Source organism: Mastacembelus armatus, chromosome 9 (genome assembly GCF_900324485.2).
Source record: "Mastacembelus armatus chromosome 9, fMasArm1.2, whole genome shotgun sequence".
Lineage (NCBI taxonomy): Eukaryota > Metazoa > Chordata > Actinopteri > Synbranchiformes > Mastacembelidae > Mastacembelus > Mastacembelus armatus.
Genome location: NC_046641.1, coordinates 18,698,865 through 18,713,757, shown reverse-complemented (window position 1 = coordinate 18,713,757; position 14,893 = coordinate 18,698,865). Strand labels below are relative to the sequence as shown.

Here is a 14,893-nt window from a genome sequence, read left to right as displayed (position 1 = left end):
CCTGATGATAGCATAATGAGTAATTGCTTTTCTTTAGCTGCAGCTTATCACAGCTTAAGACTCTGCTTTCTGTGAGGCGTGTGTAAATGCTGTAAATCACACTCACACCTCTGCACACATGTATCTGTTCTCAAGTTGAACTATTTATTGCAGTCAATAACATATTCTTGGTTGTCATTTCCTCCTATCTTCCCCGTGCAGTCTTTCACACACATACACTGCAATTTTTGGCAGCTCTTCTAGAACCTAAAATCGTGCCGCTTGCTTTCATTGGTAGCCCAAGCTGGTCGGGGTCTTTGTCACTGTGCCAGTGAAATATCTCTTCTTTTAAGGGCCGCAGCCACATGGGGCCTTAGCATGCTGGCCCTTCCACTTTTATCCTGCCCGGGCTCTCATGACATCAGCACCCAACCTAGGAAACCAGGGGAGGAAGGGCAGAGGACTGGTGTGGTGGTGGATAGAGAGAGGAGTGGGAGTTAGAGGACAGAGGGAAGGGAAAGAGGGTGGGGGCTTTGACTTCTCAATGAGATGACGAAGGCAAATGTGTCTGGTTTGGTAAGTGGGTGGCTGGGATTTGTGTATCACTTGGTACAGCAGAAAAATGTGACCCATCCTCCCACACAGCCCAGCAGCTTGTGTAGAGCAAGCCTCTTGGCTGGCATAGCATGTAAAACTCCCTGGTATGTGCTTGTTGTGTGTGGCCTGGCACTGCCCTTGACCAACTCGTCTCTGAACCATGATCAGTTCCACCTTAAACACCAGCCAAAGACAACATTTCATCGCAGCGGAGCACAACTGGCGAGAGACCGGCCACTACAAAGCACTTAAAAATAACTAGGGCAACAAGAAAATTTTCAAGATCTTTATTGACATGTCCTCCCAGAAATAAAGCTAGCTTCTTTAAAGTTTTTGCCAGAGGCACACAACCATAAAAAGTGTATCCTGTGTGGGAAGCAGTGTCTTTGACACACATACAAACACAATCCTAAAACCACAGTTGCCATGGAACAATTTGAGCGGGCAGAGAAGTGTGTTTCTGTCTTTTTCTACTGTGGCCCTTATGTTGGCAATATGGGACAGCAGTCCAGAGCAAACAGCTGCTGCGTCTTAGTGCTAAGTGGCTTTTGGACTCTAACTGTGTCTGGCATCTCAGCCAGAGCTGCAGAGAGGGTGTAGCGTGTGTGTGTGTGTGTGTGTGTGTGTGTGTGTGTGTGTGTGTGTGTGTGTGTGTGTGTGTGTGTGTGTGTGTGTGTGTGTGTGTGTGTGTGTGTGTGTGTGTGTGAGAGAGACAGGAATGATGGGATATAGAAAATACACAACAGCTACAAGGATGGGGTCAGTGTGTGTCGGAAGAAGAGAGAGACCAGCATAAAAAGGAAAGAAATGGCAACAGACAGATAAGTGTGATATTGCGGGTGACTGGCTCTGAGCTTAGGGCCGGGGTAGCTGCCCTGCACACTCAGGTGTGTGCAAGAGGTCGTCCAGAGGCCACAGCAGTGTCAGTAAGGTGTCATGCCGCAGGGCTTGTTGTAAAAAAAAAAAAAAAAAAAAAAGCTTCATCGCTGGACTGAAATGGCTGCATTTTGGCCTCTTCTAATACAGCATGTTGGCCTTCATATGTAGGAATAGTGTCTGATCAGTGGGTGTATTTGTTGCTGTGCATGCATTAGCTCATCCGTTGTTCATCAGTCTGGATAAAAAGAACTAGACGGCTGGCAGATCAGCTTGTGTTTTGATGCAGACAGTAGAATGACTCACTGTGCTGCTCTCATTGCTCTCTTCTCACTACTTCTCTGTTTCATGCTTGTTCTTTATCTCTGCAGGGGCATTGAGCAGAGAGCCTTGATAACAGAAAAAAAGACAATTGCCATGGTTTTACATTCTGCAGACTTCGGAGTGTGTTGTTAAATTGCAGTGAAGTAACAATCGCGATTGATTTACAACAGTGGCTTTTGTTCGGTACAGATGAAGCTTGCTTTTTCTTCAAAGTTCTTAAAAGAAATCTTTTCATAGAGGAGCTGAGAAGGTGCAGGATATTGATAAGACAGTTTTCCCCCATGCTTGTGCAGAAAGTAATGAGGTACACTTTTGTTCAGTGGAGTGCAGCAAATTGAAAGTCAATTTCTGGTTGTTTAAATCATGACAGCTAACACTGGCAGCTGCAGCTTGAAGTATAATGGAGGGTGGTGTCATAATAACTTCATATTGTTCTCTGCTTTGGTATGGCAAACTCAGCTTTCACTTCACTTCCTTTCCACTGGAAGATGGAACTATGTTTTTTTCCAAATTAAAAGCTTCTAGAAAATATGTGAAGGTTTTTTTTTTTTTTGGTTTTTTTTTTTTCTCACACATTTTTACCACAAAAAAGTTTTTCGCTCTGTCAGTACTAAGTGAGATTACATGTGATTTGAAAAGCATCCACAAAATGAATCATACAACACTCAATCAAAAGTCTTTTTAATACAAGTATCACTTGGATTCACAATCAAATCATAAGCTTGAAAAAAAAAAAAAAAGAAAAGTGAAAGGACTGAAATAAACTAACACACAGTCTAACTGGTCTTGTGAATGCGTTAAAAAGCTTCACTTTCCTTTCCACCTGCCCTTTTGCGACGAACAAAGCATCATGGAGGCAAAGAGAAAGGGAAACTTAAAAAAAAAAAGAGGAGGAGCAGCACAGAGAGGAGAAAAAAAATACTGTGAATCGTGGAGTACTCAGAGACTGCCTCTTGGGCTCTCCTTTCATGTTTGTGTACGCCTCAACTTGCTGATATTATCTTGGCCGCTCTTCCTGGCGGGGTGTCGGGAGAGGTTTCCACTGTGACCAGGCAGGGGTCTCTCTCTCTCTCTCTTTCTCGCTCTCTGTATTTCATATGTCTCTTACCCCCCATCTCTCAAGCTGTATTGGAACCCTCACCCACCTTCCTACTTCGATCCCCAACCCCCCTGCCAGAAAAAAGCGCCTCTCCTAAATCACAGCTTCACCACGTTTCACGGCGCTCGGAGGCGCCCAGGATCCCACTGCGCTTGTTTCCATGGTCACTGGGAAGCTCCTTGTGTCATGTGGCTCAAAGTGAGCCGTCCCTGGGCCGAATTACCCCGCTTTCAATGGGAGGCCAAATGACCATTATTAGACTTCACAGCTCAGGCCCCTATTTAAAGAGAGAAGAAAGGAGCCCTGGGGTCTTAAGAAGAGAGAGATGGAGGGAGAGAGAGAAGGCGAGGGAAGAAAACTGAGAAAGAAGGGAAGTGAGAGGAAAGAGAAAAAAGGCAGTTAGCACCTGCAAAGTGTTGTTTCTTTTTATTTTCCCTCACCACACCATTACATTGATTTTTTTTTTTTTTTTTTTTTTTTTTTTTTTTTTTTGTTTCTTAATCACACTTGTTATATGAATGTCAGACACCAGCCACAGCTAAAGCTCTCCTATCTGTCAGACAGCACCTAGAAAAGATGGGGCGGCACTGGATCAAAAGATGAGCCGTGGAAAAAGTAAATCTTAGAAAAGATAGGACCAGACATCCACCCACGTCAACCAAAGCCCTGTCTTTTCTCCCTTCATCTCTGTCTAAGCCTGTTGACTTCTAGGGGAATGTACTTGTGTGCGTGAGAATACTTGTGTCCTGCGCCCTGCTGTGTTAGTCAGGGCCATGTTGACTTTGAGGCTCATAGCCCACGGCCTGGCACAGAAGCTGGAAACTGAAGCCCCCTGGTCCCACATGGCTAATCTGATGCCTGTCCCGCTGCAGATGATTCCTCTACTGGAGAGTTAGCGGGGGTGAAAATGGCATCCTGCTCTTGTGGTTTAAATTTTCTTTCATGCTCTGCCAGGGAGGCAAGGAGATGGAGAAATGGTGTGTGCGTGTGTGTGCGTGTGCGTACAAGGGCGACACTGGAGCTGCCCATGATCTGAGACAGTGAGGTAATGGAAGAAGAGAAAGAGAAACATGGAGGAGGTGAAGAATGGGAATGCACCTCCTGTGGTTAAGGGAAAAGTTTTAAATACTTTGCATATAGATAAATAGATGCAGGGGTGAAAACCGTAGGAAAGCAGGTGGTTATGAACTGGTCCTATTTGTTGACCAGTTTGACGACTCCATCTCGCTGCCATGCTTTGTTCAAATCCTATTTACAGCAACGGCTGTTTCCTGCCTTGATGTTATCTTGGACACAGCAAAAGGAAAAAGGTGCTTGTTGTGTTTGGTGAAGAGAAGGACAACATTTCACCATTTCACAGATTAATTGTTTTCCTGCTTTTTTTTTTTTTTTTTTTTTGGCCGTTTTCCTTTTTTTGTGTCCAGTTCAACACAAAGAAAGTGATTAGTCCTTAACAGACTGTTTTATTTTTACATGTTTAAGGTCAAATCTAGTCCTAGCGAAAAATAGTGTAAGTGATGTTACTTGAGTCAGTGTCAGATGGGGCTGAAGACTATAAGTTTGGAAATGAAAAACATCTGGGGGTTGTGGTGTTGAGAGAGAAAAAAGTGAGCTTGCCAGACGTGTAGCTCACGATACATCTCTGCTTGAGGCTAGTGGCTCAAGGATGCATGAGCCGCTATTAGCATAACACACCCAAATGTCCAACCAAATTGCCAGCGGTCAGGTTGGATTGTGGGTGATGTGGGCAGCAGGTTCTGGCAAGAAAGAAAGATGATACAGTATCTCGAGTTCTTCTGCATCTGTTTTGATGCTTTATTTCTAAACTGTCCATTGTGAGTGCAGCAATGTCATGGAAGTCTTGATACTATTTTAGACTACTGTTTTTGCATCTCCTTCATTCTCTCATCAAAGAGCAAAGAATTTCTGTCTATTTCAAGTTTGATAGTGTTGGATATTATCAAAAGAGCAACACTGTCTGTGAATGGTTCATCGCCTTTCAGAGAAACCATAGATGAAATTAAATTAGCAACCAAACGTCAGCTTTCTCTACAGGCCCAGAGCATACAAGGCTGGGAGACCAGAGGTACGGTAAAAAAGGAGGCAAAGCGGGGGCTATAGGGCCGAGTCCTGACCTGCTCTGCCTTGTTTGGGCAGGGAAAGAAATCAGCAGGCAGCAGCAACACCCTCCACAAGCAGCAGGATAGAGAGAGCGGCAACAACAGCAACTTCTCTTTCATGCAAGCAGGGACATGGTCCACTAAAGCAGCTTCAAGGCAAAGAGATTAGAGTAAAACCGTATGACTGCAGATGAATTAAGGGTAGGAGAGAAGTGGCCGTTTAGTGAGATGCCTCAACTTGACTTAAATCACTACATTTGGATTATAGTGCATGTTCACAATGGAGCACCCAGGGTTAAGAGAACCACAAACACTATTATGCTGCTGTTAATGTCAGATTCTGAAATGCCAGTTAACCCTTAATTAGGGTTAAACAGTTAGCTAGTACACAGTCTGTGTAGTGTTAGCCATCGGCTAACCCTGCTAAGTTTGGCATAAAAGCCTTTGTTGGCTTTCTTAGTTTTATTGTAGGCAAAGACCAGCTGAGTAAATCAGGCAGCTGCAGTGGTTTTCTTTAAAACATCATTGATTTACTGGCTCTGCCTCCACAGTTATGTGGAGTCAATGGTGCTTCAGAAATTATTGATACTTATTGATATTGACATAGCACATGACATTAAAGCCACAGAGGAAATTACAAACTCCCACTGAAGTGTTAAAAAACACAGCATACTGCTGTATTCAACGTAATAATCATGATTTCATCTCCCACATTGTTAGCAGTGTCGTCTGTATGCACAAGGGATGAAAAAAACACTTCAGATTTGATCCATTATGAGACTTGCAGCAGACAAGCAGAAATCCAGTGTTTCACTTGTCTTTACTTGCTCCCAACTTTGTCTTCCCTCCACTCATCTGACAGCTCTCTTCTCATGAAAAATATAGTTCACAGTTTAATTCAAATATAATTCAGTTTTCAGCAGCAGGAAAAGTTTCTTCAACCTTCAAAAATCTAATATTAGAGTTTATGTTACATAGTTTTATCCTCCCTTATCATTATATCAACAAACATTAAGTCCTATTTTTTTGTCACTGATCATTTCTAATCATGACGTCCTGTCACTTCCATCTAAACAACTCCTGTTTATTCACTAGATTGAGAAGAAGCACTTAAAAAGTGGCATTCTTGTCCATCGCCGGAAATCTTGTTTATTTTCCTGTGAATCACAAAGGGCCAGAGCCCAAAACTGGTAAGAAAACAACTTGGGACAGACAGAGAGGAGAAGTGGAGGAAATTTAATTAGTGGTTGTCCATTCCTCTGGCTCCAACATTTGGAGCAGTGGGCAGTGCGATGAGAGAAGACTAAAAGGCGTCTTGTTTAGCGGCGGTCTGAGTAAATATGTTGATGGAAGTGTATGCAACTGACGCCACAATACATCAAACTGGAGAAAGTCAGGAAGTGCTCCCTGTGGTGCACAACAACCAAGATAAACATGTATATTTGGAGATAAAACCCTCACATATTATAATGAGCATTGTCCCTTGTTTTTTATTTATCACATCTTCATAAAACACACATAAGAAGAAGTAATGTCCTACTGCTCTATTTTTTCACCAGTAGCATTATGGAAAAGGGAAGAAAGGTAGAAATGAAGGTCAAATTCAACTCGGAGCTTGATGGAAAATTATGAAATTGTCTTGTTAGTCCATAAAAACCAGTGTTACCTCAGAAATCCTTCATCATGGCCACATGATGACACGTATTTAAATGTTTCACAACACATATCACTTTGTTTCCCTGACAAAGTTTTTATGCCAAAACATTGTTTTTCTTTTTTGTGCTGAAAGATTTTTTTTTTTGTGACAGTCGGGCGTCTGTCACTCCCCAAAACTTTTGGAAAACATGCTCAAAGGACTTTTCCTAAAATAATTCAAAGTAGTGAAGAGTATGAATTTGACCTGATTATTCAATGGCAACATTTGACTTTTGACTCAATACTTTTGATTCCTCTAGTTTTTGACACTACAAAAATGGTTTGAGGTGTGATAGCCATCCTTGTGCCATAAATTTGTATTTTTGGTAACATTTGCAGCAAGTATCGGTCTCAGGACTTGGAAGGGGACAGGAGGTAGATAAAGTGTGTATGGGAAAGAGGCTCTGCATGGATCTTGTGATGAGGGAGACCTCTCACTCTGTCTCGACTCTTTAACGGGGCCGGCTCTTTGTTCCACAGGCAGGCTTTCTCAGAGGTGCCCCCTCTCACACATGCTGTGATAGCACGGTTCACTTGTATAATTCTTGTTATGCAATGATGGCTGAATGGCCACCCCACACTGTGCACTGAGGCAGAGACAGAAAAGGAGAGGAAGGGGTGAAGAAGAAGTAGGAGCCCTAATGTGGCATCTAAATGTATATGTCTATGATTTGTGCAGCTTTTAGATTAGGATGAACGTCCCATGTGACAAATGTGGTCTTTTAAAGTGATGTGAGATCACCAGCTCCCTATTAGAGACAAAAACTGTTTGCTGCTTTTCTGCAGTTTTACATTAATGATCATCACTGGGCTCACTGAGCACTTCAAGTGATTCCTTCCCCTCTTTGTTTATGTTAGGTAAACTGTCTGTTTGTAGGAAGACGGTGAAGTTGAGAGGAGCTCAAGGAGCCTTGACAATCCCTGTCCTCCACTGCTGTGACACATAAGTGGATTTTCATCTGCTTCCTAAACATTTATTATGCAGCTGGAAAAGTGGTGCCTCAGATGTCCCAGGACTCCTGGGAAAATGCCCCAGCCGGGGACTTAACGGCATTCAAATGAATATTAATGAGTGATATGAGAGAGTTTAAAGTTTAGCAAGGTAGAGGGAGAAAATGAACGATCACCTGATTAGAAGTCCAAGTCTCACTCAGTCAGAGAATGTTTTACCTCTTTTTATCTGCAATGTAGCAGTGAAATTTCATGGCCAATAGTCTAAACCTTCAACATGAGTGGAATGGGATTCATGAAAACAAGTTATTGGCAGGATTAAACTCAACAGGGTTATTTGAGTTCAAAAAAAAAAAATCCTCTGCCCTTGTGCTGTAAATCGTTCCAGGATAGCGTTTGTGTCTGTGGGAACAGGAAAGTCTTTATTTTGCAGTTGTCATGACATAACAGATAGCAAATTCAGAACGAAAGGAGAGGCAAACCAGTTGACTACATGTCACCCAGCCAATAAGATTATGTCAGGTATCTGTAAACAGAATAACAAGTCATGACAGATTAACAGTCAGTTCATTTTTAGCATCAAACAGTGGGAGATGAGGAAGATGGTGGGGAGTGGAAAATGATTAAATCCTGTTGTAATTAAAATGTCAAGATAATACCAATGACTTCATGTGCAAGTGTACAGTATGTACAGCAGAATAAATGCGGAAGAGTTGCTTCAAACATAGTTTTCATTTTTTTCCCCCTCTGGGCTGCACAGGCTTCCAATCAGATGATGCGTAGCCACATTGAAAACTTTGATTTTATTTTAGTTGAATGTAAATAATGTCTTGGCAAACACGGCTGCTCTAAGAGAGAGTAAGGAGGGAGATAAAAAGGGGCGACCACATATAAGAAAACCATGGGAGAAAAGTATGCCTTTATCTTTTAATAAACTGTAAAGCCAGGAGGCAACATGAAATTACAGCATAAGAGCAGTGGAGAGTCTTCTGAAGACTTAATTGCCTTAATTATAGCAGTGCAGAGAGAGCAAGGGAAAGGAAAGCATGAAGAGGAGGAGGAAAGGGAAAGGAGGAAAGCAGAGGAGAAGAATGAAAAAAATGAAAGAGGGAGTGATGTGATACAGGAACCACTGCGTGAGCCAGATGTTGCAGGTGTAATGCAGGAGTGTTGCTTTTTGTGTAAAAGTGTTTTTATACATTTCTGCTCATATTTGTGACTGTGGGTGTTTGTGTGTTAATTTGATAATCGTTGGCCGTGTGAGTGATGGAGCGAGTGCTTCGCTGAGAAAAGTCTCTTTCTAGACGAGTGAAAATTTCTCTTCCTCAGATCTTACAAGCTGGCAGCCTTACTTTGGGATCCTAAACATAGCTTTCATTTTCCTGTGTCTAGACTGGCTTCTCAGTAGTTTCTGCTGCGGTTTTTGTTCACTCAGTGAGGATTGTACACTAATTCTCATGCCTGCGAGCCAGTGGGAAGTTTGTTTAGCCAGCAGTATTAAGAAGTACCTGCGAACCCCCACCCCACCCACAGTGCACAGTTGAAAGTTTAGCCAATTTCTGAGCATGGATGACTGATCAGCGACTCATGTCGTGAACCACATATCACGTCTCAGCTTTGAGGGAAAGATTCGCAGGTACTTTTTGTAAAATTTCAAGCAGAGATGCGGTGTCTTCATCCCATTTGGCTGCTCCTCCTGTTTGTCACTTGCTGGATGCCGCTGGAATATTACAAAATGTTACTTTCCAAACTTGTCGCAATCTAAAAAGGTGGAGTGTTCAGATTAACATGGTTGATTAATCAAGCACAAATTATGAGGATTACTGGTGATGTTTCAACTTTGAGGAACTATTATCAGTGCGCCTTTTGTATAATTTCACCTGTCTTAATCCGGTTTATCTCCATTATGATGTGGAAATGAGGATTAATGGGAGAGAAAAGAAGAAAAAACAACATTCTGCTACACAAATTAAATTAATTTTTTTTTTTCAACTTTTATCAGATATTAGACTTTTTGAGATACATATTGGATTATTTGTATTTGTTGGGTTGTAAAAATGATGAAGCTGTCAGACAGCTGGCACATTGTGAATGAGACTTGGCTATACTGCTGCATGCCCCTGACACATTCAGTGCCACTACAGGGGAAAGACTCAAAATTATGCAAACATCTTCTGATGTCAATTTCAATCATCTTGATTTCAGTGGAAACTGAAGCATAATTGTTACAACTCAGATTCACTTTAGACTGATTTGACTTTAGACATAATGGAGGTGAAGCTTTTCTGCATGGTCCCTTTACAATGTGTCTTTGAGTTACCAGGACATTAAAAAAAAAAAACAATATGTGAAAACAAATTGCCAACATTATTGAGCAGAGCATGTAACTTACATGTTCAACCCAGGACACCCCCAGAACCTCAGATTCATGTGAGGCCACATAAAACCAAGAACTTTGAAGCAGTTATGTGTGAACTCAGAAGCTGCTAGTGACTCCCAAACATCTGAAATGTAACAACTAGACTCTGAACTTTTTTTTACACATGCCGAAGTGGTTGGAATCAGAGGATTAAAATGCTAATGATAAGCTGTGATATAGCTTATCTGGAGGATAAGATAAACGAATATAGTTTATCTTAGCTTTTTTTCTGTAAATCCCTTAACTATAGTTGTAAAACACATTCATGATGTAAGAAATACAAAGTTTCCCTCTAAATTATTGAAGTAAATATGTAAACTGGCATAAAATAGCCATAAAGAAAAAGAACTTAGTTGAAAGTACAGTACTTAGGAGTATTTACGTAGTATTGATCGATTTTCCCTTTAATCTCTATACTGCTACTTGGCTGAATAACAAACTATGTTTGAATCTTCTTGGTGACTTATCATTCGTTCTTAAAATATTGGAATCCTTAAATGAAACCATCTGTGTCTTAATCTTATCTTTAATCATAAACCAGAAGATCAAAATGTCACCTTCTGTCAACTTCCCCCCGATAAGCTTAATAAATAGCCCTTCTTACAATTCCTCTTCAGTCTTATTGAGACTTGAATCAATGAAAGCTTTATTCACCGCTGTGAGAGTTTGCAGCATCTTCTGTAAGCAAGTTCTGTAGCCAGTTTCAGTCAGTGTTAGTTTTTAGCAACAGGAAGGTGTCCTGGCAAAAAAATAGTTGCGAAGTAAGACGTATTTGTCCTTCCTTTGGTGTTGAGGTTGTAGTTTTTTGGGAAGGATATGTGTCATGTTTTTAACACAGCCAGTTTGCCTGTGGGTGCATTTTTGTTGTCGTCAGACAAGTCCCTGCACTGCAGCGCAGGCCTGCCCAAGTGGAGATTCTTTAGGAGGGAGATCTTTCTTCTCAAAGCGTCTTACCAAGAGCTATTAATTATTAACTGGGTGAGCTAACATCAAAGGAGCAGACTTGTGCTGAATTAATGGGGGCTGGAGCCTGCCAGTGTGGAGCTGAGAGAAAACTGGGTGAGAGGGAAAAAGCGCTCTGCTCGCTTTTGAACTTTCCAAGTACAAATGTGAAAACAGAATGAAAGGAGCGATGTTAGTTTATGTAAAAGAGACAAGTTGAAAGAGAAAGTTGGAAGCTTGTCTTTATAATGTGTCACTGTTTTAATGTTTCTTTTCTTGATACGGTTTTCATTCACTGCTGGGAAATCAAAGATCAAATCAGTTTGCAGTGTTAATTAGTCTTTAATAAGCTGTGAAAGCCAGATTCATAAACATCTTGTCTGGATTGAAGCAAAGGGAGCTCTAATTGAGACGGAGCCTGTGCACCGAGTCATGGAGTGTTTATATTTTCCTGAAGTTGACTTACCTTCTGTTGAATTCATCGAGTGTGGCCTTATATCAAAGGCCTTTTGTTTTCCCTCTGCTGTGACGTGTCCATGCTGCAGTTATCCCAGCAAAGGTACAGGAGCTGCAGTGAAGGAGATCCAGGCTGGCCCACGTGTGTCTGTGTGTCTCTGTGTGTCTCTGTGTGTCTCTGTGTGTCTCTGTGTGTCTCTGTGTGTCTCTGTGTGTCTCTGTGTGTCTCTGTGTGTGTTGCTTGTTCTAAAAAAGGAAGTTATAGTTTGAGTTATAGAGAATGCAAATCCTCTGTACTTTAAACAACTGAACTGCTGTGCACTCATTAAGTTGAGTCCAGACTGACTTCAGCTACACATGCAACTTCTTAGACAGCTATATTTAATCATTAACCTCTTACTGAAGACATAATACACACAAGAAGGAGGGAAAATAACCCGAGCAACTTATGGAAAAGGGAATCCACCATAATGTCACAATTAGTTGCAAAAGCAATTTAAGTTACTTTAGATGCCACAAAGTTGTGAACTCAACACTTTGAAATCATGTTTAAAGCAGCAGGAATCAAACAGAGCTCAGACACGGAGCATTGAAGCTGTTGTGTTGATTTCAAAATCCCCTTTTTGAATGAAAAGATGCAGGAACTTGATCAGCATCGCTCTACTGAGTGTTGTTACCTTAGAAAAAGAAAACAAAAAAAACATCTCCCTCTCTCCTCTCCTGCTGTCTTCCTCTCCTCTCCTCTCCTCTCCTCTCCTCTCCTCTCCTCTCCTCTCCTCTCCTCTCCTCTCCTCTCCTCTCCTCTCCTCTCCTCTCCTCTCCTCTCCTCTGCCTGCAGACCGGAGAGCTGACACTGTCCAGCAGAGTCTCAGCACTGTACGTTGTCACTTTGATCTTCACCACCCCCCCTTTCCTGCAGTTATGAAGAGCACTGGCAGGAACCCAAGGGCACTTGATAATACCAGGATATGATCCCAGCCGCACTCTTTCAGATCATGTAGTGCAGACATCAAAACGTTGTCTAAATAGGGCACCGTGAATCAAGCAGGGTGAGAACGGGTTGTAGAGGAAGGCAGGAGTTAAGATAAAGGAACTTTTTGTCTTTCTGAGGAGGGGAAGCCAATTTGGATTCTGTGAGGAGATACTTAGGGTTCTGCAGATCCAAGCATTTCCTTTATCTTTTGCCTTTAGCAGATGCCTTCAAACGGCCTTTGTGCTAAGACTTAGTCTATTCTCACATGAAAGCAGCGCACATTTTTAGCAGTTTGAAATTCTTTATAACTTTATTCAGCTTTCTTCAATGTGTACACCAGAATCCACTTCAAATTCAGCTCTGCGTCACCCAGAGATGCATCACATTGAGCTGTGTGTGCACAGTGATTGAGACAGACAGATTTTTAGCTTATTGTGCTGCACATTTACTCAGAATGACATCATGAAGCGAAACGTGGATCCTAGCAGGTGCAATCAATGCCTTGTTTACTTCTCACCTGTTGGTTTTCTGTCTGCTTTCTTTTGCCTATGATCTGTGTGGAGTTACTCGGGCAGAGAACTCCCTCTAGTGGCCTGAGGTTAAATGTGAAAATCACACAGTTTGAAGTGCAGTTGACAATGTGATTATACATTTTCTGACGTTTTCTTTTCACCAATGGTAAAACTATCTAATGATCGCTTTGGTCTGTGTTTGCAGGCGAAGAGAGCAGTGCAGCGGGGAGCCACAGCCGTCATCTTTGACGTGTCAGAGAATCCAGATGCTATTGACCAGGTTTGTACACACCTGAAATTACCGGGGCATTCAGACTCTCAACAACACTGAAACGGTCTAATCTGTCTGTCAAAGATGCTCCGCTTTTCACCTCTGAATAAAGCTTAGCAGCATGCCCTGCCCTTCTGACTTTCAATGTGTTTGTGCTGTATGTACAAACAATGATCTTTCTATCTTTAGTTCTGTTCAAAAGCGTGTGGATCAGCCATGCTCATTCAACCATTCTGGGCCTTTGAGCTCTCTAATTTGTGTTTGGAGGACTGTGCTGCGCTCACAGAGCACTGAAAATGGATATCCAGGTTCAACTTTCACTAGACCATGCCCAAACTCTGTTGAGCTCATAATTGCACAGGTAGCACACATTACCTCATCCCCCAAGTCTATGGATCAGCCTTTGAGTGTACATGTGAGGGAGCACATGTACACTGTAGTGAGAACAGTGTATTTCTTGTCACACACACCCTGACACTTACATTCCTCCCTCTTCCAGGCTTTCTGGCTCCTGTGCTTTGCCGTTAAGAGGTATAATACACGAGCTGCTCCTCTGAGCACCTTTGTCGCAAGAATTCTCCTGTGGTATTCATCCTCGCCACGCCAGGCCTGGACTTGCAGGCTTTTTTTTCCCTCCCTCTTTGCCTCTTCTTCTCTGCCGCTGGGTCGTAAAGCTCGAAGCTGAGAGATAAAAGGGATTGCGCAGAGACCACATGAAAGGCAGCGCTGGGCGGCTGTGTTAAATTCCCCCGAGAGGCTTTTCCAGTCGGAGTGGCCCAATCAGCAAAGACAGGACCCACAAGGCCGTGGGGCAGGGAGGAGGAGCTTAGGGAGAATTGAGGTCCCGGGGCCAAATTTAGGACAGAAGCTTTATAAAGTTAATGTACTTGACCTTCTTTTTCTCTGTTTATGTGAGTCCATGTGCTGCTTGTGCCTGAAAACCTTTGGTGGGTTTGTTGTGAGAGGAGTAAAGTTCGTGATTAACTTTCTTTAAACAATGAAACATGTTGTTCAAATTTCTATTCTATTTTGAATTTCTTTTGGTTTCCTTTATGGTTGTACTTTTTATTATTGTTTACCAAAGGTCAAACTAGGCTCTCAGTGGAGTCATTTCTCAGCAGGAGCAGGACATCAAAACTTTCAACATCTATACTTTTAAACCAGAGCATACAGTATTTCACTGGGGAGTATGACGACAGCAGAAGAAATAGAAATGTGAATATCCTCGGCATTTCCCTTGGGCTTTTCAAATTACAGATTCCAACCAGCAGACGAGAGTGGAGAAGAGGGAGCAAGAGGAGGAGTAAAGGAGTATGTCGACTGACTTGAAAGCCAGAACATACTATTCATTGACTGTTTCCTCCTGCTCCCACTGGCAAACTGAGACCACAGTTTCCATGTCTTGAGCCTATTGGCCATTTTCCCCAGTTGGTGAAAGAACTTATTCCTTTGCCTTTTTTCTTATTCAGACAGTTAACATTGGCAGCACTTCCCAAACTTTGTGCTTTATGTCGTCTTAAGATGTAGCAGTCATCACACCCTGCATGAGACAGTTAATTCTGAGCAACTCCACCAATGGGTGATTTGCAGATTTTAATATTTAGATAAACTGTGACTCCAAGCTGTAATAAACTAACTTTCTGCATGGTTGATAGAAACAAAGCCCCAAATCCTAAGAT

General features: G+C 42.2%; 1 protein-coding gene across 2 annotated transcripts in view; it reads left to right on the top strand.

Moving 5' to 3' along the window:
- The window catches only part of znrf3 (zinc and ring finger 3), a 57,549-nt gene that overhangs the window by 33,259 nt on the left and 9,397 nt on the right, over positions 1-14,893 (top strand). For both annotated transcript variants that reach the window (XM_026321927.1, XM_026321926.1), the window contains exon 3: positions 13,149-13,223. In XM_026321927.1, the coding sequence (XP_026177712.1) occupies positions 13,149-13,223 (75 nt within the window). The remainder of the gene's footprint in view (positions 1-13,148; positions 13,224-14,893) is intronic.